At 45.1% G+C, this 25,298-nt stretch overlaps 1 protein-coding gene across 8 annotated transcripts in view; it reads right to left on the bottom strand.

Moving 5' to 3' along the window:
- The window catches only part of EPAS1 (endothelial PAS domain protein 1), a 150,877-nt gene that overhangs the window by 35,472 nt on the left and 90,107 nt on the right, over positions 1 to 25,298 (bottom strand). For all 8 annotated transcript variants that reach the window (XM_073339108.1, XM_073339112.1, XM_073339113.1 and 5 more), the window contains 4 exons: positions 13,131 to 13,282; positions 11,502 to 11,586; positions 10,642 to 10,760; positions 10,337 to 10,539 (listed from right to left, as the gene is read on the bottom strand). In XM_073339108.1, the coding sequence (XP_073195209.1) occupies positions 10,337 to 10,539; positions 10,642 to 10,760; positions 11,502 to 11,586; positions 13,131 to 13,282 (559 nt within the window). The remainder of the gene's footprint in view (positions 1 to 10,336; positions 10,540 to 10,641; positions 10,761 to 11,501; positions 11,587 to 13,130; positions 13,283 to 25,298) is intronic.

The following is a 25,298-nucleotide window of genomic DNA, read 5'->3' as shown; positions in this document are numbered from 1 at the left end:
TTTTTAACTTGTTCTTTCCCTATTTGAGCCTCTGATCCTACCTCATTTTCACTGGCATTCACTAAGTTAGACGTCCAATCACCACCAACCTTCTTGGTGAAAACCAAAACAAAGAAGTCATTAAACACCTCTGCACCTCTGCCATTTCCACATTTTCTGTTACTGTTTTTTCTCTCTCCTTGAGTAACGGGCCTCCCCGGTCCTTGGTCTTCCTCTTGCTTCTAATGTATTTGTAGAATGTTTTCTTATTACTCTTTATGTCTCTAGCTAGTTTGATCTTGTTTTGTGCCTTGGCCCTTCTAATTTTGTCCCTACATACTTGTGTTATTTCTTACCTACCAACTCCCTGAGTTTGCTAAAGTCTGCCTTTTTGAAATCCATTATCTTTATTTCTCTGTTCTCTCTCCTACCATTCTTTAGAATCATGAACTCTATCATTTCAGGATCACTTTCACCCAGGCTACCTTCCACTTTCAAATTCTCAACCAATTCCTCCCTATTTGTCAAAATCAAACCTAGAACAGCCTCTCCCCTAGTAGCTTTTTCTACCTTCTGAAATAAAAAAATGTCTCCAATACATTCCAAGAACTTGTTGGATAATCTGTGCCCTGGTGTGTTGTTTTCCCAGCTGATGTCTGGTAGTTGAAGTCCCCCATCACCCCCAAGTCCTGGGCTTTGCATGATTTTCTTAGTTGTTTAAAAAAAGCTTCATCTACCTCTTCTTCCTGGTTAGGTGGTCTGCAGTAGACCCCTACCCTGACATCACCCTTGTTTTTCACCCCTTTTATCCTTCCCCAGAGACTTTCAACAAGTCTGTCTCCTATTTCCATCTCAACCTCAGTCCAAGTGTATACATTTTTAATATGTAAGGCAACACCTCCACTCTTTTTTCCTGCCTGTCCTTCCTGTGCAAGCTGTTCCCTTCTATACCAATATTTCAGTCATACATATTATCCCACCAGATTTACAAGCATTTCAAGTTCTTCCTGCTTATTCTCCATACTTCTCGCATTATTATACATTCATCTAAGATACTGATTTGTTTCCCCCACCCCAAGTTCTGTCTTGTCTCTCCATTATCCCTGCTATAACAGCCCATGCTCTCCCCAAATTCTGACTGTTCTCCCAGATCTCCATGTTTTTGACTTATCTATGGGCTTTGGTCACCCCAAACTAGGTTTTGGTGCCCCCTTCAAACCTAGTTTAAAGCCCAATCTGTATCCAAATATGCTTGTCTCCCTCCTCGATAGGTGGACCCCATCTCTGTTTAGCAGTACTTCTTCCTGGAACAGGAAGCCGAAGCCCTCCTGGCGACACCATCCTTGCAGCCAGGCATTCACCTCCAGGATGTATCTGTCTCTGACTGAGCCCCTACCCTTGACCAGAGGGATTGAAGCTGTGCTCCCAACTCCTTCACCCTTACTCCCAGAGCCCTGTAGTCACTTCTGATCTGTTGAGGGTCATACCTTGCAGTATCATTAGTGCCCACATGGATGAGTAGCATGGGGTAGTAGTCAGAGGGCCGGATGATCCTCGACAATCCCTCCGTAACATCTCGGATATGGGCCCCTGGCTGGCAGCATGCCTCGTGGGATGCCATGTCAGGGCAACAGATGGGTGCCTCCGTGCCCCTCAAAAGAAAGTCACCAACCACCACTACCCTACATTTCCTCCTGGGAGTGGTGGCTGCAATCCTCCCAGCCTTGGGGGTACATGGCTTCTCCTCCTCCATCTTTGGGGAGTGATTCCTCATCGCTCATTGCCAGGGCAGCATAATGGTTTTCCATCACCATGGTGGGTGGGTTGGGAGTAGGGGTGGAGCACTGCCTGGTGCCAGAAGTAACCAACAGCCAGTATCCTCCGTGTGACTAAGCCATATCTTCCTCTCCCGGTGGTGTGACAGCAGTCCTCTGTAGCTGGATAGCCATATGGATGTCTCCACCACCACTACCCTACATTTCCTCCTGGGAGTGGTGGCTGCAATCCTCCCAGCCTTGGGGGTACATGGCTTCTCCTCCTCCATCTTTGGGGAGTGATTCCTCATTGCTCATTGCCAGGGCAGCATAATGGTTTTCCATCACCATGGTGGGTAGGTTGGGAGTAGGGGTGGAGCACTGCCTGGTGCCAGAAGTAACCAACAGCCAGTATCCTCCGTGTGACTAAGCCATATCTTCCTCTCCCGGTGGTGTGACAGCAGTCCTCTGTAGCTGGATAGACATATGGATGATATCAATTTCCTGTAGAGCAAGGGGCAGTTAGGACAGGAAGAACTGAAGAGGGAACAACTGTGTTTCTACTGTCTTGTTTTCTTTGCTTCTAAGAACAGAAGGTGATTCCAAGCATTTGAGGAAGTGTTGTGGTTCACATAAGAAGAGATAACTTAGCAAGAGTGTTTTCTCCCAGTGTTTGTTCTGAGCACAAAATCCCCGTCAGCAAAGTGATTGTCTAATTAAGGTGGTGTTCCAGATCAAAAGTGGTCCGAGTCTAAAAAGATTTCATTTCCTGAGCAATAATCCTGCAAGCCCAACCTAAAGTCTGAATACCAAGCTGCCCCTAACACCATCACCTGGACTAAAACTTTGGTGACGGGAACTGAGCTGTTGCTGATACACAAGAAGTTTGCCTGAGTTGGGACTGAGTGAAAATAGAGTAAGCACTCCAGGATTTGAAGTCTTTAAACCATGATTTGAGGACTTCAGTAAGCTCAGACATAGGTGAGAGATTTATTGCAGGAGTGGGTGGGTGAGATTCTGTGGCCTGCATTGTGCAGGAGGTCAGACTAGATGATCATAATGGTCCCTTCTGACCTTAATATCTATGGATCTATGGATCTATGGATGTCTCCATATGAGCATGGATGCTGCCCAGCCTAGCCACCTCCTTCTGTAGCTCTCCCACCTGTGTCCCAAGAGATTCCACCAGCAGGCACCTTTCGCATTGGATGGTCCCCCCAGTCTGGCTTTCTGAGAGTGGGGAATGCAGGCTACAGTCTCTGCAAATCCACACCAGGATCCAGGGTAGGTTGTCTGTCTAGATACAGGTGCAGGTGGAGGAGACAGGAGCAGCGTTGGCACTGGTGATGCAGCACTTCCTAATCATAGTGATCATATTATGTCTTCCACCCACAAACTCCTTCCCAAACTCCCCTGTTTGCAGTCCCTTGTTTGCAGTCCCCTGTTCGCTAGATCCCCTTGGTCGCTCAGCCTCTGGCTTTTAAGGCCTTTTCTACTAGGTCAGCCCTACCCCCTCGTTAATCACACAGGGGGAGGGTGATCGCAAGGCTGATTGAGGCTGATCAAGGATGATCTCCTCACCTCAGTCCCTGCAAAAATCATGGAGCAGGGCCTCAAAGAAACCATTTTGAAGCACTTGGAGGAGAGGAAGGTGATCAGGAACAGTCAACATGGATTCACCAAGGGCAAGTCATGCCTGACCAATCTGATTGCCTTCTATGATGAGATAACTGGCTCTGTGGATATGGGGAAAGCAGTGGATGTGATATATCTTGACTTTAGCAAAGCTTTTGATATGGTCTCCTACAGTATTCTTGCCAGCAAGTTAAAAAAGTATCGATTGGATGAACGGACTACAAGGTGGATAGAAAGCTGGCTAGATTGTCAGGTTCAACGGGTAGTGATCAACAGCTCAATGTCTAGTTGGCAGCCCATATCAAAGTGGCGTGCCCAAGGGGTCGGTTCTGGGGCTGGTTTTGTTCAACATCTTTATGAATGATCTGGATGATGGGATGGATTGCACTCTCAGCAAGTTCTCAGATGACACTAAGCTGGGGGGAGAGGTAGATACGCTGGAGGATAGAGAGAGGGTCCAGAGTGACCTAGACAAATTGGAGGATTGGGCCAAAAGAAATCTGATGAGGTTCAACAATGAAAGTGCAGAGTCCTGCACTTACGACGGAAGAATCCCATGCATCGCTACAGGCTGGGGACCAACTAGCTAAGCAGCAGATCTGCAGAAAAGGACCTGGGGATTACAGTGGATGAGATGCTGGATATGAGTCAGCAGTGTGCCCTTGTTGCCAAGAAGGCTAAGAGCATATTGGGCTGCATTAGTAGGAGCATTGCCAGCAGATCGAGGGAACTGATTATTCCCCTTTATTCGGTGCTGGTGAGGCCACATTTGGAGTACTGCGTCCAGCTTTGGGCCCCCCACTACAGAAAGGATGTGGACAAATGGAGGGAGTCCAGCAGAGAGCAATGAAAATGATCAGGGGGCTGGGGCACTTATGAGGCGAAGCTGAGGGAACTGGGCTTGTTTAGCCTGCAGAAGAGAAGAGTGAGGGGGGAATCTGAGAGCAGACTTCAACTACCTTAACGGGGGTTCCAAACAGTATGGAGCTTGCCTATTCTCAGTGGTGGCAGATGACAGGACAAGGAGTAATGGTCTCAAATTGCAGTGGGGGAAGTCTAGTTTGGATATTAGGAAAAACTATTTCACTAGGAGAGTGGTGAAGCACTGGAATGTGTTACCTAGGGAAGTGGTGGAATTTCCATCCTTAGAGGTTTTTAAGGCCCGGCTTGACAAAGCCTTGGCTGGGATGATAGTTGGTGTTGGTCCTGCTTTGAGCAGGCGGTTGGACTAGATGACCTCCTGAGGTTTCTTCCAACTCTAATCTTCTGTGATTCCATGATCCAGGAAACAAAGGCTCAAACAGTCCCCAGACACACAATCCCAGCTGACCCTGTAACTGAAATAACTTGAAAGAGAAGGAAAAACACAAACAGCCAAACAAACTCACTCACCCCAAGATTAGTACTCACACCTTGTTCGTTTAGCAGGGGAATTTCCTTTTTCCCCCCTCTCAAACTGCCCTGTTTGCAGTCCCCTTTTCACTATGAGTCAGTGCTATACATTTTTTCAATAGCAACATCTTGTTTTTAAATGATACTGCATCAACTTTAGGTTTTCAAATAATTTTTTTAAATTATCTCACCACAACATCTCATGAGAGAAATTTTCAAAGGTGCTACATAAGTTGTACTCAAGGAATTTCCCTGTGGGAACTTAGCTTTCGAATGTGTATGGGTGTCAGGATGTGTGCACACAATCAAGGTCATATAGAAACTTTGAAGACAATTTAGAACTCTCTTTTGACAATCAGGTCATTGCTGTTAATTCTAAGAGCTCCCCACACATCCACCACTGGATACTTTCAAGCACATGGTGCTCATCTACCTGTGTGCTTCACATGCAGTCTGCTCTTCACTGCTGGGAGGCAGGATATCACTAGTCCCAGCCCTTGCATTCACTCTCTGAGAATTCCAACATCTTTTTAAAAAGCAAAAGAAAGTAAGGTAGCTACCTCCTATTACACTATTGCTTTCTCCCTGTCCAAGCAGAGTAGACTGATGTTGCAATGTTCAGAGTATATTTCTAATAATGATATGTTTGCTACTAAGTCTGAAGGAAGCAATGATCTCAGTCACAAGTTGCCTTTATCCAGTCATATGGTACATTTCTAATCTTTCTTACATTCGTAGCTGCCAAAATTACTCACTTCTGTGGCTGCTTCACAACATTATGAAAAGTACTAAAACTGTTGCTGGCAACCATTTAAGAGCCTTCAAAGCACCAAAGAAATTAACTAACCAAATCCTCAATCCTGCACACACTTATGCATGTGCTTAACATTAAGCATGTGTCAAGTCCCAATGACAACCATGCTGACTTCAATGACACTGCTCCTGTGTTGCTTGCATATGGCTACACTTGCACATATAGAGCACTGGGAGTTAAACCAGCCTTCGGAGACCACAGCAGGGAAAATGCTGCTGTGTGTTTACATTGTCAGTTGCAAGTGCACTGGCATGGCCACATTAGCATAGGGTGACCAGATGTCCTGATTTTATAGGGACAGTCCCGATATCTGGGGCTTTGTCTTACATAGGCGCTTATTACCCCATACCCCCGTCCCGATTTTTCACACTTGCTGTCTAGCCACCCTACATTAGCAGCTCTTGCAGTGCCACAGAGAGCAGTGCATTGTGGTAGCTATTCCAGTGTGCAAGTGGCTGCAATGTGCTTTTCAAATGGGGAGGAGGGTGGAGTGTGACAGGGAGTGTGTTGTGTGTATGGGGGGGAGAGAGAGTGGGTTTGGGGGGGCTGAGAGAGTGTCAGCATGCTGTCTTGTAAGTTCAGACAGCAGCAGAGCCCTCTCCCCCACCCTCTCTCTCACACACACTCACAACAGCAGCATTCCACAGTAAGGATTTGCTTTGTCCTGTAGCAGATAAGGAAACAGAGCTTTGAAAGGGATATCCGCATTCCTGCAGCTTATTTCAAAACAATGAGAAAAGTGGCCACTTGACTTCAGGGGATTATGGGACGTTTCCGGAGGCCAATCACAGCACAGTAATGCAACACCTTGTCCACACTGATGCCAGGGTGTTTCAGCTTGGAGCACAGCGAGCTCTATGCTTCTCGTGGAGGTGGATTACCAGAAGCGCTCCAGCTGCAGAGTCCAGGCACTCTATGTGCCTTGCCAGTGTGGACACATCGGGAGTTAGGGTGCCCGGGGCTGCTTTAATGCGCTCTAACTTGCTAGTGTAGCCAAGCCCTAAGTGTTTGCAAGATTGGGGCCAACACAGTCAACAAGTATAACCTGGTGTCAGAGTCAGTAAAGGGCAGAAGTATTAACCCAAAAGTTGAAAGTTTGAGACAAGACTTTTGGTCCTGGGTCATTAAGTCAGAATCACCAGAAAAGTACACGATCTTGCAAAATTAAAAGGGGAGGAATACACATCAAAGATTAATTGCCTTTCACTTGGCAAAAGAAAGGCATCTCTGTTTTATAGCTGTAGCATACCTATTACAGAATTCTTACAAATTCTCCATTGGAAAATACCATACCTACGGGATTAGCCAGCTGATACTGACCCACCATACTGACCCAAGTGACCCAGCACTTAATTTGTATCCAAAAAATATGGGAAAGCACATGAGTAAGGGCTGTAGGAACAAGTTAATATTAACTCACTTTTAAAAAACAACAAAAATGGATTTATGTTACCAGTAAAGCTCTTAAGAACTAAAGGGCTAATGATATTGCTTTGAATTGTCTCATCTGCTACCAGTGAGCTTGCAATATTCTACTTGCAAGGGAGAATATATATTTATTTTAAATATGACAGTGAAAATCTCATTTTTCCCCCTTATCAATCATCATGGTAAAGGGCCAGGGAGCAGATTTTGGTCCAATTCAGAGGGGAGCATAAGTGAGCCAAGTAGGGTTGCCAGGCATCGGGTAAAAAGTCCAGTTGGCGGCACAGTAGGGGCTAAAGAAGCAGCCGGCATATCCTTGTGGCCCCTAGGCAGAGGGGAGGCCTGAGCGGCAGCTCTGCAACTCCCACTGGCCAGGAACCATGGCCATTGGGAGCTGTGGGGGTGGCGCCTGCAGACAGAGGGAGTGCACAGAGCCGCCTGGCCATGCCTCTACCTAGGGGCTGCAGAGACATGCCTGCTGCTTCCAGGAGTCGCCTGAGGTAAGCACTACTCGGAGCCCACACCCCGAGCCTCCCATGCTCCAGCCTGGACCCCCCTCCTGCATCCTGAACCCCTCATTTCTGGCCCCACCCTGGAGCCTGCACCCCCAGCTGGAGGTGTCACCTCCTCCCACACCACAACCCCCGGCCTCAGCCCAGAGTCCCCTCCCACACTCCGAACCCCTCATTGCCAGCCCCAGCCCCAGCTCCACCCCCACCCCAGAACCCACATCCCCAGCCAGAGCCCTCACCCCCTCCCACACCCCAACCCCCTGCCTCAGCCCAGAGTCCCCTCCCACACTCCGAACCCCTCATTGCCAGCCCCAGCCCCAGCTCCACCCCCACCCCAGAACCCACATCCCCAGCCAGAGCCCTCACCCCCTCCCACACCCCAACCCCCTGCCTCAGCCCAGAGTCCCCTCCCACACTCCGAACCCCTCATTGCCAGCCCCAGCCCCAGCTCCACCCCCACCCCAGAACCCACATCCCCAGCCAGAGCCCTCACCCCCTCCCACACCCCAACCCCCTGCCTCAGCCCAGTGAAAATGAATGAATGAGTGAGGGTGGGGGAGAGCGAGTGACAAGAGGATGGAGTGAGCAGGGACGGGCCTCAGAGAAGTGGTGGGGTAGGGGCAGGGCAGAGGGCAGGGGGAGGGTGTTCAGTTTTCGGCCACCCTAGAGCCAAGAGGACACTTATGTTGGTGTACATTACACCTCCTTCCAGTCCTTCCTGGTCACACATGTTAAACCAATTTAGATTCACTCTAGACTAGTGGTCACCAACCAGTTGATAGTGATCGACTGGTCGATCCTAGAGGCTCTTCCAGTCAATCGCGATCTCTGGTGGTGCAATGTGGCTGCCGCTAAGGCAGGCTCCCCACCTGCCCCAGCCTCACGCTGCTCCCGGAAGCGGCCAGCGCAGCCCCACGGGGCAGGGGGGTCTCCCTCTGCATGCAGCTCTTGCCTGGAAGCACTGCCCCCACAGCTCTCATTGGCCGGGAACAGGGAGCTGTGGCAATGGGAGCTGTGGAGGCAGTGCTTGCAGAGAGGGGCAGCGTGCAGATCCACGTGCCCCCCGCCCTCTCCCTGGGGTCGCAGGGACACTCTGGCCCCTTCCAGGAGCGGCATGGGGCCAGGCTAGGCAGGTAGCCTGACTTAATGGCAGCCACGCTGCGTCACCAAATGGGAACTGCCGGAGGTAAGTGCTGTTCGGCAGGAGGCCACACCTCATACCCCCTCCTGCACCCCAAGCTCCAACCCTGAGCCCCCTCCCAGAGCCAGCACCCCCATACCCCTTCCTGCACCCCAACCCCCAGCTCTGAGCTCCCTCCCAGAGCCAGCACCCCTATACTCCCTCCTGCACCCCAACTCCCAGCTCTGGCCCCCCTCACAGAGCCAGCACCCCATACTCCCCCCTCTATTCGACATTGGTGAGGCCTCATCTGGAGTACTGTGTCCAGTTTTGGGCCCCACACTACAAGAAGGGTGTGGAAAAATTGGAGACAGTCCAGCAGAGGGCAACACAAATGATTAGAGGACTGGAACACATGACTTATGAGGAGAGGCTGAGGGAACTGGGATTGTTTAGTCTACAGAAGAGAAGAATGAGGGGGGATTTGATAGCTGCTTTCAACTACCTGAAAGGTGGTTCCAAAGAGGATGGATCTAGACTATTCTCAGTGGTAGTGGATGACAGAACAAGGAGTAATGGTCTCAAGTTGCAGTGGGGGAGATTTAGGTTGGATATTAGGAAAAACTTTTTCACTAGGAGGGTGGTGAAACACTGGAATGCGTTACCTAGGGAGGTGGTGGAATCTCCTTCCTTAGAAGTTTTTAAGGTCAGGCTTGTCAAAGCCCTGGCTGGGATGATTTAATTGGGGATTGGTCCTGCTTTGAGCAGGGGGTTGGACTAGATGACCTCCTGAGGTCCCTTCCAACCCTGATATTCTATGATTCTATGATTCTCCTTCACCCCAACACTCTTCCCCAGTCCAGAGCCCCATCCTGCATCCAAACTCCCTACCAGAGCTTGCACCCCTCACCCCCTCCGCACTCCAATCCCCTGCCCCAGGCTCAGCCCAGAGCCCGCTTCCACACTGCGAACCCTTGGCCCCAGCCCAGAGGCCGCACCCCCTCCCAAATCCCAACCCCTTACCCCAGCCCGGTGAAAGTGAGTGAGGGTGGGGGATGGAGTGACGGAGAGAGGGGGGATGGAGTGAGTGGGGCGGGGCTTTGGGGAAGGGGTGGCGTAGATCCCGGGTTGCACTTAAATTCAAAAAGTGATCTTGGATATAAAAAGGTTGGAGACCACTGCTCTAGACTCACCTCCATAATCTCACACACATTTACCAACATGGATTTTACAATCTCCCCCTTGTGCATCACATTTTAATTTGACCCTCTGTGCCTAAATTGGTAAATTTTAATTACAGTTTTCCAAGGCTGTGTGGAGATTACAGTTGCCATGGGTAGGAAAGAAAGGGATTGTCTCCCCACTGTATGAGACCTTATGGAAACTCCTCTCCTAGTGTTCAGGGTGGGTTGGAGATCTATGGTAGGGGAGACTAGCCACCCACTGAAGGAATCATCCCTGGTTAACCTGTTGATTCCAAATTAGAAATCCAAATGGATACTGACATTGCTCAAAACTGTTCCTTTTCAGGTCTGCAGGAACAGCCAGTGGAAGAATTTCACTCTTGTTAGTGTGAAATAATTTAACCTGTTCAAATAAAAAGAACACTGCGAAGGAAGACTGTTGTTTCCTATTAATTGGTTGTTTTGTTAATAAAGATAAATCAGAAACCTCCTGGGGAAGGAACAGTCAGTAGACTCTTTACCTGTCATCACAGTAGGTAAATTTCATGTCCATGCTATGGCGACTCAAGAAAGTCTTGCTGTCCAGTGGGATATCCATGTTTGACGGGTGCTGAATGGGTTCACACATTATTATAAGGCAGGTGAGGAGAGGCTCCTTATATCCACACAGGGTGTGAGGAGGGCAAGTGTTATACACCTTAACTTGCCCAGTGCAGTGCAAGACCTGAAACAAATAATGATTTTATAACAGGGCATTAGTTTAAAAGACTCTGAAAAGACAGTCTGACTTTCATCAATAAAACTTGTTATAGCTAAAATGTGATACCTTCCATGTGGCAGATTTGAGGTTTACAGTTCTGCCTCTGTTGGTAACAGTGCATTTCATTCTCATGAAGAAGTCACGCTCTGTGGATATCTCTTTGCTTTTCTTTCCAAAGCCTGGACCTAAGGTGAGGGAAAAAGGCAAATTCTTGACTAATACATTTTTTGTGGGGATTAGGGGATGTTTGTGTTGCTTTTTAAAATTCTCTCTTTTGTTTTTATGCATAAAGGATTTGTAGATAACAGATTGTTTGGTTCTCAAATTACCACCTTCCACATCAAGACCTGTGCCCTGCGTACTCTTGGTTTAAGTAATATTTAGCACTAGTGTGAAAAATAAATCCACTCCTAGGGTAAAGTATTAGACCTTTCTGGCACTTTAGTCCCATTGAATCCCATGCTAAATCCCCAATCATGCAAACTACTTCATGTGGGCAGACTCCTGTGCCCATGCAGAGCCTCAGAATCAAGCAGGACTCTGTACAAGTGCAATGGTCCACCCATGCAGAGTATTTTGCACAGGTTTGGGGTGTAAAGATTTAAATGGTACAGGAGCCCTGTTCATTTTTAACCCGTATTTCAGCTTGTGGTACATAATCTTTGTGAACTATTATAAGTGAAGATGTTGCATCTGTTTTAGGCTGGAAACAAGAAAGCACCAGAACACACAGTTCTCAGTGCTGTTATATTTAATCACAAAGTTTTAAAAACAGTGGAAACGTTGATGCCAAATACTACTCCAGGTGTTAACATTCCCATTTGCCCGTGGCCACTATCTAACTTCTGCTATCTGTTAGCTGCTTTATTGGGGTGTTTAAAAGGCAAAGAAGAAAAATACATCAAAGATTTTAACCTTTTTCTTACCAGTTTTCAAACTCAGATTCTCTCGAATTTCCTCATGGTCACATGGGTGAGTAAAGTCAAATATGCTATGTCCAGTTAATTCCACCTGTTCAGAAAACAATACACATATTTAGCCAAAAGTGAGGAGAATAAATAAAATTTAATAATCAGAAGACTATTTTGGAACACTGATTCGTTCAATGCAATCAGAGAAAAGGCAAAAGCAATACAACATGCCTCATCTTTTCTTGATGATAATTTCAGTTCTTCACATTCTTTTACCTGTTTCCCTAAGGTATGGTTTCTCTGGGGCATTTTTGAGGATATTTTGGGTAACAACGAAATAATTCTTAAGCTTAGAACTATAAGCTAGATAGCCTCAACAAACTAATCAGTCAGTGAAACTAAGTCTATTTACAACAACTGAAGATCTGGCCCTAAAATATTAAAAACAGAAATGATAGGCAGTCTATTGGAGACACAACGTGCCAAATTCAGCCCCGGTGTGTGCATATAAGCAATAATTTGAGCCCACTCTTATTTATCAGCTATTATTTAGATTCTATACCCTGTAGATTCATTTGTGCATTTTGATTTAACCCTTAAACTGACTGATAACTCACTTCACCAATGCAAAGGGCCTGATCTGAAGTCAATGATAAGACTTCATTGACTTCAATAGCCTTTGGATCCAACTGACAACATCCAAATAATCAGACTTTATGTGGGAGAAGGGCAAGGGGACACGGAGAACATGGCACCACAGCTCTCCCACACATGCTGCAGTCACTGCTCCAGTCTCTGGACTGGAATGGCAGCTACTGCTCCTGAATACGATGTGCAAGGTATGTAAGGACCACTGGATTAGAGCAAGATAGATCCTGTGGCCCTCAGCTTTGTTTGTCCCTGGCCCATCTTCTAACAGTCTTTGTAGGGCCACTCCCCTATCTTGGGGTACATGTGGTGCTGAGCAACCTCTGCACAGCCACTCCACCCCCTGCACTTATGGCAGTCAATGGCCTCCCACGCCACAGGTGAATCTTAGCATAGGCAGTGCCTCAGGCACTGGGGCCCTTTGGTCCCGCCTCTTCTTTCTCTGTGGCACATAACAGTTTAGTCTCCTGCGGGCTACAATATTTTGGTGTAATTTCAGCGGTTGGGTTTTGTGCGTGGGTGCTGGGTGCTGTTGGTGGCCTGTGACACACAGGAGGTCACACTAGATGATCTGGTGGTCCCTTCTGGCCTTAAACTCTATAACTCTATGACATTAAAAAAAACCCTCTGAACCCCAAACAAACCACTCCCCTATCAACAAAATTTGTGAACAGAGGCCAGTCTTGTAGCCTCCAAATCCAGGGCCTAGCAGCCCAAATGGAAAATGGTGTTCCAGAGCGGAGAACCCTTCCCTGAGGATATCCTGCACCCACGCACCCCAGTTTTAAACTGAGAGCTCAAGATGCTGATTCAGAGTGCTGCAGTGTCACACAGGAGCTACATTTGCTCACTGTATCTTTCACTGAATGAGATTGCAGCTTTACTACGCAGAATTTGAGTTAGTCAGAAGCACAGTGGAGACAGAGAAACTATGTCAAGGTTTCTAGGAATTATGTTACAGCAGCAGCTCTTTGAAAGCAGTAGGGAACAGGTTACCTGTGTGAGGCCCATGTATTTGTTGATGTTCTCTGACAAAAAGATCATGTCTCCATCCTGCGTCACCACAGCAATAAATCCCTCCAAAGCTTTCAGGTACAAGTTGTCTATCTGCTGGCCTGTCTCTAGGTCACTCTCATTGTCAGTACATACTGAAATAAAAGGAAAGTGGCCAAAAAAAATCAGTTTTCAGCGCCATCATTTTTCTACTTACTTTCTAATCACACCAAATACCCACATGCTTTTCTGATGCCAGTATGCTGGTTATAGAAAAACCCTCTGTGGGAGGAGAACAACTGGGTGGGCCATCTGCATTGGGTCTGAAGGGGACATGTCCATCATTAGGAAGAGAGAAGACATCTTTTGTAAAGGTGAAGAAACACTTACCTTCCTGTAGTTCTTCAGGAAGTGTTGTCCATAATATATATTCCACTGTTGGTACACATGCACCCAGTGCATTCACGTTCAGATTATTTTGGCTAGCAGTGTCTTTTGGGGGCTACATCTGTAACGTGAATGTCCTTGTGCCTCTAATCGATGACATAAAAGGTGGGGCAACCCCAACTGCTCCTCAGTTCCTTCACCAATATGGAAACCAGGTGTTGTCAGACTCTCTGTGGTAGCAGGGAAAGAGGGCGGCTCACGGAATAGATATGGGCAACATATCTTGAAGAACCACAGCTACTGTAAGGTAAGTAACTATTTCTTCTTCTTCTTCAAGTCCTTGCCTACATATATTCCACTCTTGGGACTCACAAGCAATAACCTATTTCATAAGAAATGGGCACTAGGAGCCTACCTAAATAATGAACAAAGCGTGGCCCTACCAAAATTAACATCAGATTTTGACACTTCCACTAAGGAGTAAAACCGGGCAACTATGTGCACTAGACCCTAAGTACAGCTCTCTAGTATTGGACTATTTCTCAAAGCAGCAATAGAAGCTGCTTGCACTCTTGTAGAGTGAGCTGTCACTCTCACCGGTGGGTCTATATTTCCTAACTCATAGCACAGTCTGATATGAATAGAAATCCAGTTAGAAAGTCTCTTTGTTGAAATGGCCTGACCTTTCACTCTGTCCCCATAAGGTATCAACAAACTCGGGGAGACCCTAAATGGCTTAGTTCTGGCTTTGTAGAAAGAAAGTACCTAAGAACTTCTAGGGCATGAGACTTAGCCTTACCTTTGTTGGAATGTGGCTTGGGGAAGAACATAGATGGGCATATAAAACTTTGTTTAGATAGAAATCAGAGACTACCTTGGCAAAAAATTTTGGGTGAGGTCTTAAGGACATCTGGTTTTTGCACATGGGGACCCTTGCACTAGTGCTTGCATCTCTCCTAGCCTTATGGAGAATATTATTACTCCCAGGCAGGCTGTTTTGATGAAAATGTGATCATGGTGCAAAGGGTGGACCCATTAACTCTGTCAGTACAATATTTAGATCCCAAGGAGTGGGGCATTCTCTGACTGGGAGATAAACCCTCATAAGGTCTTTTAGGAACCAAGGCACCAGAGGGCATGAAAATTTAGATTATCTCTATATTGTCCTGGGGGAACATGCACTGACATAACCAGGTGATAACCACTTGGCTGATACAGAGACTTCAACCACCCTTGCATGCAATGAAGATGAAGTCTGTCATGCTGCATTACATAGGTGGAGGAGGCTATTGTGTCCTAAAAGTCTGAGACAAGTCCTCACCAATATCTTGGGATGAACTTGTAGGTAGATGGGACAGGTCTTGCAATCTCTCTTGTGGAAGATAAGCCATTTGAGATATTACCTCAAGCTGGAGAGGCAACTGTAGGTAGATTGGATGGAGAGATTTTTTTTAGGTTCAAGAACCAAAACTGCCTCAGCCATGCTGGAGGTACACCATGATTATCCCTTGAATGGAAATTAGTATTGACTTTTCACCTGTTCAGGTCTAAGAGAGAACAGAGACCACTGAAGGGGGTCAGCTGGCTGCTGATGTGACTTTTTTTGGATAAAGAGGCTCAAGAGACTAGCAGATGTTCTGTACAAGATAAATCTATACTTATTCTGAGATAAGCTGCCATGACTTCTCGCCATTTTTGTGAATACCCTTGATTCTGTCAATAGATTAAATGGTAGCAAACTATATTGGTAGTACAAATTGTGCACTTGAACTCTCATACCTTCTGTATGCAGGGCAAATTGCTATATTGAAATAAGCATCCTGGCGGTCATATGCCGTGTACCAGTCAAGTGGATTTAGGGTTAGAAGTATCAAGTTCAGAGCCACCTTCCTGACCTTGAGAGTGTGAATAAAGGTGTTCAACTGCCTCAGGTCCAGAATAAGGCACCAGCACTCTTTCTTTTTGGGAATCAGAAAGCAATGAGAGTAAAACCCCTATGCTCTGTGCTCTTGAGGCACTTCTTCCACTGCTTTGGGATTTAGAAATGACTGCATATCCTGATGCAGCCTGCTGTCATGAGAGGGAGCCTGAAAAGGGATGGAGAAGATGTATAAGGATTGGGGCTGACGGTGGTCTGGAATTAGATGGAATAACCCATTTCTATGATTTTCAGGTTCCAGGGCTCCATGATGATCCAGATCATATGAAAATGAAATAAAAGATTCTCAAGAAGAGGGGATATAACAGAAATATCCAGAAGAATATGTATACTGCTCTTGACCAAGGACTTAGATCTGCTGCCTTGATGAGGAGGATGCAGATGACTTCCTTTTGTGGAATTTTTGGCACTTTCTTGGAGTTTCAAGTTGTCTTTATTGGGTACCTCTCCTGTGGTTGAGGCCTAACGTGCTTCCACTTTGATGCAGGAGTATAGATTCCTAAGGACCATAGTGTGGTACATGAGTCCTTCAGAAAGTGTAAAGTCTTCATCGTTTTCACAGTGAAAGTTTCACATCCCTCAAACAAACATCCTCAGTTGTAATTTGTACCTCTTTAGGGATCCCTGATGACTAGAGCCAAGAGGATCTCCTTCTGGCAACTGAGGTAGCCATAGATCTGGGAGCTGTATTTGTAGATCAATAGCTGCTTGGAGGGCTGTACACACCACCAGTTGACCTTTGTCCAGCAAATACTTAAATTCCTCCCTAGTACCTTAGGGAAGGTATGACACTTGGCAGATCAGGTGCCAACTCATGCCAGAGCCCTAGGCTAATTCACTTGTGTATTAGTATAGATCAAAGTGATGGTTAAATGTATAAGAATGTACTTGGTGTTTAAACTTCATGAAAACTAGTGGGATGTTACTTGCATTGTTTTCACTTATTTGTATCCTGTTATAATACAGTAGCAAACATTTACATTGTGTATACCCCATAACTAAATAACCTATCATATGAGCCACCAAGCAAGAAAGAAGCCTTGTGGAATGCAAATGAAGAATTTTAACAGAAAAGTGCTTATTTCAAAGCCAAGTGGTCATTGTTTGTGACGTTTGGAGGTCAAAGACTCAAAATGCATTCCTTACTCTCTGTAATCAAAGGAAAAGTTCACATGTAAAGTGACACTATCCATTTGATTTCTGTGAGAAGCAGCTATAAGTATGGATTCAAGGAAGGATCCTGCATCTATGGACAATTTGGACTCTTACAGGGAAGGGTACCAGATGCAAAGCAGAGCTCCCCAGAGACAATATGGGCTTCCTGAAAAGACTTTTGGGAAACTGGCAGTTTATTACATCACTGCCACCATTTGAAATTACAAACTCTGACTCACCTGTGCAAATATTTTCCCTGCTTTAACCTCTCAATAACTCTCATTTCCTTTTCTTAGCTAATAAACTTTTAGTTAGTTTACTATAGAATTGGCTACTAGTGTTATCTTTGGTATAAGATCTAGAGTACCAGTTGATCAGAGGTAAGTGACTGGTCTCTTGGGACTGGAAACAACCTAAATGTGATGTGATTTTTGGTGTAAGTAATCATTTTATCACAAAGTTCACTTTGTCTGGGTGGCAAGATAGATTGGAGAGTCTATGGGAACCGTCTGTGACTCCATGGTAAGACTGGTATAGTGATCCAGGAGTTCCTATTTGTCACTGGCTTGGTGAAATCTAATTATAGAACACACCTCTAGTTTTGGGTGTCTGCCCTGTTTTCTGACAGTCTGCCCTGAACTAGGCACTCACAACCATGAGCCATTCCAGACAGTGTGACAGAAGCTTGTCTGCAAATTTAGATATGAAATCTCAATTCATATAATTGTGCTTTACCAACAGGGCCTGGTAATTGGCGATTCTCATTTGGAGCTGTGATGTAGAATTTTTCTATCTTTTGATATTGCTTTTTGTTGACTGTCTTATAGTCATCTAAGTCAAGGCAGATGACATAGGTACCACAGTCTCCTCAGGGGATGTGGATGAGATGAATGCTCGGACAGGATGGTCTTCCGTCTGAGACTCCTCACCAGAGCCATGACTATTCTGTTCAGCAGACCATGGATCAGACTATGCTGGTTGTAGAGTCCCCTTGTGAGATGGATAAGGTGACCTAGCTCTGGACTGAGATGTAGACTCTGTCTTTCTAGCATGACTCATTCCCCATGGAACCTAATAAGGCCAAGAGTGTTGGGAAGCATAAGAGGCAGGTGGCCAAGGGGAATACTATAACACACCAGGGAATACTATAACTCTTTGAGATTCTATAGGCTAAGATAATTAAACTAAGTCTTTGACTCCCTCTCAGGTGTAAACTGGCCTTAATGCCCAGACCTCAGAGAACAAGTGAGTGAAACCTTTCTACTGCCCTTAGAGTCTGAGGAGGAGAATGAATAGTCATCCTGGAGAGGAGAAACTGTACCAGCAGATGTGCTGGGAGACGCCTCAGACTGAACTCTGATCAATATTGCTTAAGTACTCAGTACCACAGGAGCTGGCTTCCTCCTTTCCCAGGGGTCTCAACCCCCACTCAGCTCCAGGGCCCACCTCCACCCCACCTCTTCCTGCCCCTGCCCCAGCTTCTTCTTGCCCCAGTTCCGCCCCTCCCCCAAGCATGCTCCATTCCCGCTCCTACCCCCAGCGCCTCCTGCCCACCGGGGAGCAGCTGACTGCAGCGGGCGGGAGGCACTGGGCAGGATGGGGAGGAGCTGATCCGCGGGGCCACTGGCGGGTGAGAGACACTGCAGGGGAGCTGGCTGCCAGTGGGAGCTAAGTGCTCACTCATTTTTTTTTCATGGGTGTTCCAGCACTGGGACACCCACGGAGTCGGTGCCTATGCTCAGTACCAGTGTAGGAGCAATGGTTGGTACTAGGCGAGGCACCTTCACTACTGCTAATAGCAGGGAATCTGGTACTGAAGAGATGAGTAGGTGTTCTTTACAATGCTTCAGTACTGAATATGTTGGCTCCACAGACAGCTGAGAGGATGACATCAGTATTGGGGTGGGTAGTACTGGGGGACTCAGTGACATAAGAACGGCCATACTGGGTCAGACCAAAGATGGTCTAGCCCAGTATCCTGTCTTCCAACAGTGGCCAATTGCCAGTTGCCCCAGAGGGAATGAACAGAACAGGTAATCATCAAGTGATCCGTTCCCTGTTGCTCATTCCCAGCTTCCTGCAAATAGAAGCGAAGGACGCCATCCCCGTCCATCCTGGCTAATAGCCATTGATGGACCTATCCTCCTTGAATTTATCTAGTTCTTTTTTAAACTCTTTTATAGTCTTGGCCTTCACAATATCCTCTGGCAAAGAGTTCCACAGGTTGACTGTGCGTTGTGTGAAGAAATACTCCTTTTGTTTGTTTTAAACCTACTGCCTATTCATTTCATTTGGTGACCTCTAGTTCTTGTGTTATGAGAATGATTAAATAGCACTTCCTTCTTTACTTTCTCCACATCAGTCATAATTTTATAGACCTCAATCATATTCTGCCTTAGTCATCTCTTTTCCAAGCTGAAAAGTCCCAGTCTTATTAATCTCCCCTCATACAGAAGCCGTTCTATACCCCTAATAATTTTTGTTGCCCTTTTCTGAACCATTTTCCAATTCCAAAATATATTTTTTGACAGGGGGTGACCACATCAGCATGCAACATTCAAGATGTGGGCATACCATGGATTTATATAGAAGCAATATGATATTTTCTGTCTTATTATCTATCCCTTTCTTAATGATTGCCAATGTTTTGTTTGCTTTTTGACTGCCGCTGCACATTGAGTAGATGTTTTAAGAGAACTATCCACAATGACTCCAAGATCTCTTTCATGAGAGGTAACAGCTAATTTAGACCCCACCCCTTTATATGTATAGTTGGGATTATGTTTTCCAATGTACATTGTACTCGGCATTTATCAACATTGAATTTTATCTGCCATTTTGTTGCCCAGTCACCCAGTTTTGAGAGATCCTTTTGTAGCTCTTCACAGTCTGCCTGGGACTTAACTATCTTGAGTATGGTAGTTTTGGATCATCTGTAAATTTTGTCACCTCACTGTTTACCCTCTTTTACAGATCCTTTATGAATACGTTGAATAGGACTGGTCCCAGAACAGACCCCTGGGGGACACCACTATTTACCTCTCTATTCTGAAAAATGACCATTTACTCCTACCCTCTGTTTTCTATCTTTTAACCGGTTACCAATCCATGAGAGGACCTTCCCTCTTATCCCATGACAGCTTACTTTGCGTAAGAGCCTTTGGTGAGGGACCTTGTGAAAGGCTTTCTGAAAATCTAATTACACTATATCCACTGGACCCCCCTTGTCCACAGGCTTGTTGACCCCCTCAAAGAATTCTAGTAGATTGGTGAAGCATGATTTCCCTTTACAAAAACCACGTTGACTCTTCCCCAACAAATTATGTTCATCTAAGTGTCTGACAATTTTGTTCTTTACTATAGGTTCAATCAGTTTGCACAGTACTGAAGTCAGCCTGTAATTGCCAGGATCACCTCTGGAGCCCTTTTAAAAAATTGGCATCACATTAGCTATCCTCCAGTCATTTGGTACAGAAGCTGATTTAAATGATAGGTTACAGACTACAGTTAGTAGTTTTGCAATTTCACATTTGAGTTCCTTCAGAACTCTTGGGTGAATGCCATCTGGTCCTGATGACTTATTACAGTTTTAGTTTATCAAACCTCCTCTAATGACACCTCAATCTGGGATAGTTCCTCAGATCTGTCACCTAAAAAGAATGGTTCAGGTTTGGGAATCTCCCTTGCATCCTCAGCCGTGAAGACCAATGCAAAGAATTCGTTTAGTTTCTCTGCAATGACCTTATCGTCTTTAAGTGCTCCTTTAGCATATCGATTGTGCAGTGGCTACACTGGTTGTTCAGCAGGCTTCCTGCTTCTGATGTACTTAAAAAAAAGTCCTTTTACTTTTTGAGTCTTTGTCTAACTGTTATTTAAATTCTTTTTTGGTCTAATTATATTTTTACACTTCATTTGCCAGAGCTTATGCTCCTTTCTAGTTTCCTCACTAGGATTTAACTTCCACTTTTTAAAGGATGTCTTTTTGCCTCTCACTGCTTCTTTTACTTTGTTGTTTAGCCACGGTGGCACTTTTTTGTTTCTCTTACCACTTTTTTTTAATTTGGGGTATACATTTAAGTTGAGCCTCTATTATGGTGTCTTTAAAAAGTTTCCATGAAGCTTGCAGGGATTTCACTTTTGGTGCTGTGCCTTTTAATTTCTGTTTAACTAGCCTTCTCATTTTCGTGTAGTTTCCTTTTCTGAAATTCAATACTATAGTGTTGGGGTGTTTACATTCAATTATATTATGGTCATATTACCAAGCAGCCCAGCTATATTCACCTCTTGAACCAGATCCTGTGTTCCGCTTAGGACTAAATCAAGAATTGCCTCTCCTTGTGTGGGTTCCAGGACTAGCTGCTCCAAGAAGCAGTCATTTAAGGTGTCAAGAAACTATCTCTGCATCCCATCCTGAGATGACATGTACCCAGTCAATATGGGGGCAGTTTAAATCCTCCATTATTATTGAGTTTTTTATTTTAATAGCCTCTCTAATCTCCCTGAGCATTTCACTGTCACGATCACCAACCTGGTCAGGTGGTCGGTAATATATCCCTACCGCTATATTCTTATTATTAGAGCATGGAATTACTATCTCTAGAGATTTTATGGTACAGTTTGGTTCATTTAAGATTTTTACTTCATTTCATTTTATACTTCCTTTCACATGGAGTGTCTCTTCCCCACCAGCACAACCTGTTCTGTCCTTCCGATATATTTTGTACCCTGGTATTACTGTGTCCCATTGATTATCCTCATTCCACCAGGTTTCTGTGATACCTAACATATCAATATCCTCATTTAATATGAGGCACTCTAGTTCATCCATCTTATTATTTAGATTTCTAGCATTGGTATATAAGCACTTTAAAAACTTGCCACTTTTTAGCTGTCTGCCATTACATGATGTAATTGAATGGGGCTTCTTTTCATTTGACTGTTTCTCATCAGATCCTACCTGTATCTTAACATTATGGGTGCCTGAAGTACATTTTTGTGCCTTGTGCTCCCCTTTCAGCTGAGCCCTGAGAGGATTTGTGGCTTTTAAGGAAGGACCTGATGACGGAGACCTAGGTCTCGTCCCTCTGTGGACTCTGCTTTTTCCTCCCCCTTGTCCCCTGAGATTTAGCCAGGCAAGGAGGATCTTTAGGAACAGCTGTTTCAACTCAGAAAGTAGAGGAGACAGCAGGAGCCCTTTTAGAGAATGAGCACTCAAAGGTTTTTGCCCAAGGCACCCCAGGGCCTGAAGCGGGATTCACTGACCTCTCTAGCAGGAACTTTTTCAGGTGAGATGCCATAGCTCCTTCGATGCACTGAGAAACTGATTTACAGATGGCACATCACTATGTAATGTGCTGCACACCCAGATACAACAAGCATCTGGCATGCCCATTACTGAGAGACATTACTGCCAGAAATGAAGGGCAACCGTTAACGCCTGGAAACTTGTCTTCAGTCATTATGATTGATCCCTGATTCCCTGTATTGGGGCAAACCCTGAGGAAAAACCAAAATTCCTTATTATTGAAGAAAAAAGGAGAGGCTAAACCAACAATAATCACTAACAAACAGCTATCTATTTACAAAACCATGGGTAAGCTGCACAGTGAGCAAAGAGGGTACTGCCATGGTGAGACAGAACTGAGGGGCAGGTGGGGTCACTCTGCCCTTTATACCCTCAGTTGGAGATATGAGGATACACAGGGAGTATCTACATTGCAGCTGGGAAGGTGTTTCCCAGCCTGGGCAGACCAACACATGCTAGTTCTGCTCGAGCTAGCATGCTAACCATAGCAGTGTGGATGCTGTGGCAGGGGTGGCAGCATGGCCTAGCCACCCAACTACAGACACAGGTTGTTGGGCGGGCTTGTACGCACTCAACCAATATTGCTGCCCGTGCTGCAACAGCCACACTATTTTTAGTGCACTGGTTCGGCCATCTGTCTACCTGGCTGGGAGACACTCCCAGGTGCAGTGCAGACATACCCTCAGAGCACGGGCACAGCTTCCAATGGACACGGCTGACCAAAAGAATCTGAACTCACGTGCTCTGGGTGCATGCCCTGCAACAGCAAAATATACATGGACAAGCACTCAAAGAAGAACATCTTGTTTCTTTATTGCTGTTTAATATTACTACTTCAACACACAGGGTCTATTCTCCAGTCAATGAGTGTATGTAATACCTATTAATACTAAGGACATTTAGGGCCTTGATTTCCAGATACCTGATTTGCACCTGCAATTACTGAACCTCCATGTAATGGCAGAAGCAAATGTGTACTAGTCAAGAGATAGATAACAATCATTTGTTTAAAGGAGCTGTTCGTCTAAAACAAAATCACCCTCAATATGTTTGCGGCGAGTTTAGGTCAGTCTCTTAAGACAAAAGGTGGCTGGCTAGCAAAAGCCTCCTGTACAGGTTTCACAGTATATCAAGAAAGCATTAACTTCTATGCTTTGTTTATTCTAGTACAGAAGAAACATGTATTCATGGAAATGAAAATTATCATTTGTCCCCTACCTCTATACAGACAGATTCATCCTCAGGGATTTTTCCCATTTCTACTGAAAACACTGATTTTGGAAGTCTGCTCAAATACTAAAAGGTTTCAGAGTGCATCCGATGAAGTGAGCTGTAGCTCATGAAAGCTTATGCTCAAATAAATTGGTTAGTCTCTAAGGTGCCACAAGTACTCCTTTTCTTTTTGCGAATACAGACTAACGCGGCTGTTACTCTGAAACTTTGAATTACTTCACCTTTTCCCCCAATAGGTGGCATTAGCATGTAGTAATGTAAGTGACCAAGATATTTAGGTAGACTTGATAACAGATGGCACCATGATACATTCAGAAAGGTAGTCTGTTGCCTACATCAGAACATTCTTGCTGGAATACTTGACTGTAGTCAAATAATAGGCGGTCAGCTGACAGGCCAATTGACATCATTTGATGAGTCAATTGACCAGACAAGCCTACATAAGGCTTTCTGCAACTTCACTGGGTGAGGCACGGGAATGTACTGAGAGATGTGGATAGGGGAATTTCAGTGGATCATACACTGCAGCCCCTACACACTGGAACTGACCATACCCCATAGCCAGCAGACCACATACCTGAAGTGCCCAGTAGGAACATACTAAGGCTGAATTCTAGAACTCCCTGGAGAGCTTATTTAGGCATCATGCCCTGATGTTGTGTGGGTGTGTTGGGAAGCGAGGGAGTGGAGTCATTGTTCATCTACTTGCAACCACTCCCAGCACAGGACAAGATTGAGCTCTAATGAGTGAATGTCATTTCATTTGTGTATAACAATTTAGATAAAACAAACATGTAGGGACTAATTCCTCTCTTGTGCAACTCCACGGGAACTGGCAGATAGAAAACATAACAATAGATCTGAATAATATTCACTTTGACCATAATGCCCAGTTAAAACAATTAATGTAAGCGGCCATCTGCCTTCTAAGTGCAATTATGCTGTGTACAGAATGTCAAGACTACTCTTCCCGAAGCAAATAGTTTAGCCAGCAGGGGCCCTGGCAATAACCCAAAACAAACTGCACCATGTGGGTTCACAGAAAACCTAATCTTCTTGACTCTCCAGCTCCAACTGAAGCCTCTCTTTTCTATTTTTTCCTCAGATCATTAAATTTGCATTAGCAAAACATCACCATTCAAAAGAAGGAAGACTATTTTGTTTTCCAAAATATTCAATACCACCAACGGTAAAAGGCAAATGTTTTACCTGTAGTATCAGATGATTGCGTTACTCTTCCATATGTATTATGTCACACACACATGCACAGAATGACTTCCTTGCAGCACTCATGAAGAGGTGCATGATCAAGCCCTAGGGGGCCTCAATTCAGCAGATCACTTAAGCACGTGCTTAAATTTAAGCACACACTTAAGTTCTTTGTTGTATTGGACCCTGTCCATTTTTTAAACATATATTAGTACAGAAAAAATGGCCCAATGCTGCATAACACTGGCAGCCTCAACATCAGTACTTAATGGGAATCCTCATTTGTAGTCAATTAGCGCTTTGTAGGTCCTGCTGCTGCTCACATCCAAGTCTTGGTCTACACATATATTTTGTACTGGTATAACTATGTTGATTAGGTGTGTGATTTCTTACCCATACAGTTTTACCAGTACAACTTCTAGTGTGGATGTATCTATACCAGTATAAAAGATGCCTTATACAGGTATAGTCATTCCCCTTCCTGTGCGGGGAATAACTATCCCATTATAAAGCATCTTTATACCAGTGTGACCAGGCCAGACTAGGGGCGTTGCACCATTTTAACTACACGAGTATAGTTAAAGCAGTACAACTTTTGTGTACAGACAAGTCCTAAATCAATGGCAAAAATCTGATTCACTTCAATAGAAGCACAATTTTGCAGACTGATAGGAAGGTAAACAGAGAGACTTTGTAATTCGTGCATATCCCAGAAATGACTCCATTCTTTTATTTTGTTTTAAATTTTCTTAGGCAATTTACCAGTGGACTATACTAGACCATAAGCATGAGCTCTTTTAGCCTGAGAGGAAAATGTTTGAGCAAGTTGGGAGGGAATGAAAATAGGGGGTTAGAACAGAATGACTTTTTCAACTTATATTTACAGTAGCTGTGATGTCACTTATTTTGGCAGAGGTAACCTGGCATCTCCTCTCCAGCTTTT

This window comes from Lepidochelys kempii, chromosome 3 (genome assembly GCF_965140265.1).
Source record: "Lepidochelys kempii isolate rLepKem1 chromosome 3, rLepKem1.hap2, whole genome shotgun sequence".
Taxonomy (NCBI): Eukaryota; Metazoa; Chordata; order Testudines; family Cheloniidae; genus Lepidochelys; species Lepidochelys kempii.
The sequence above is the reverse complement of the archived record's forward strand: the minus strand, read 5'-3'. Positions and strand labels throughout refer to the sequence as shown.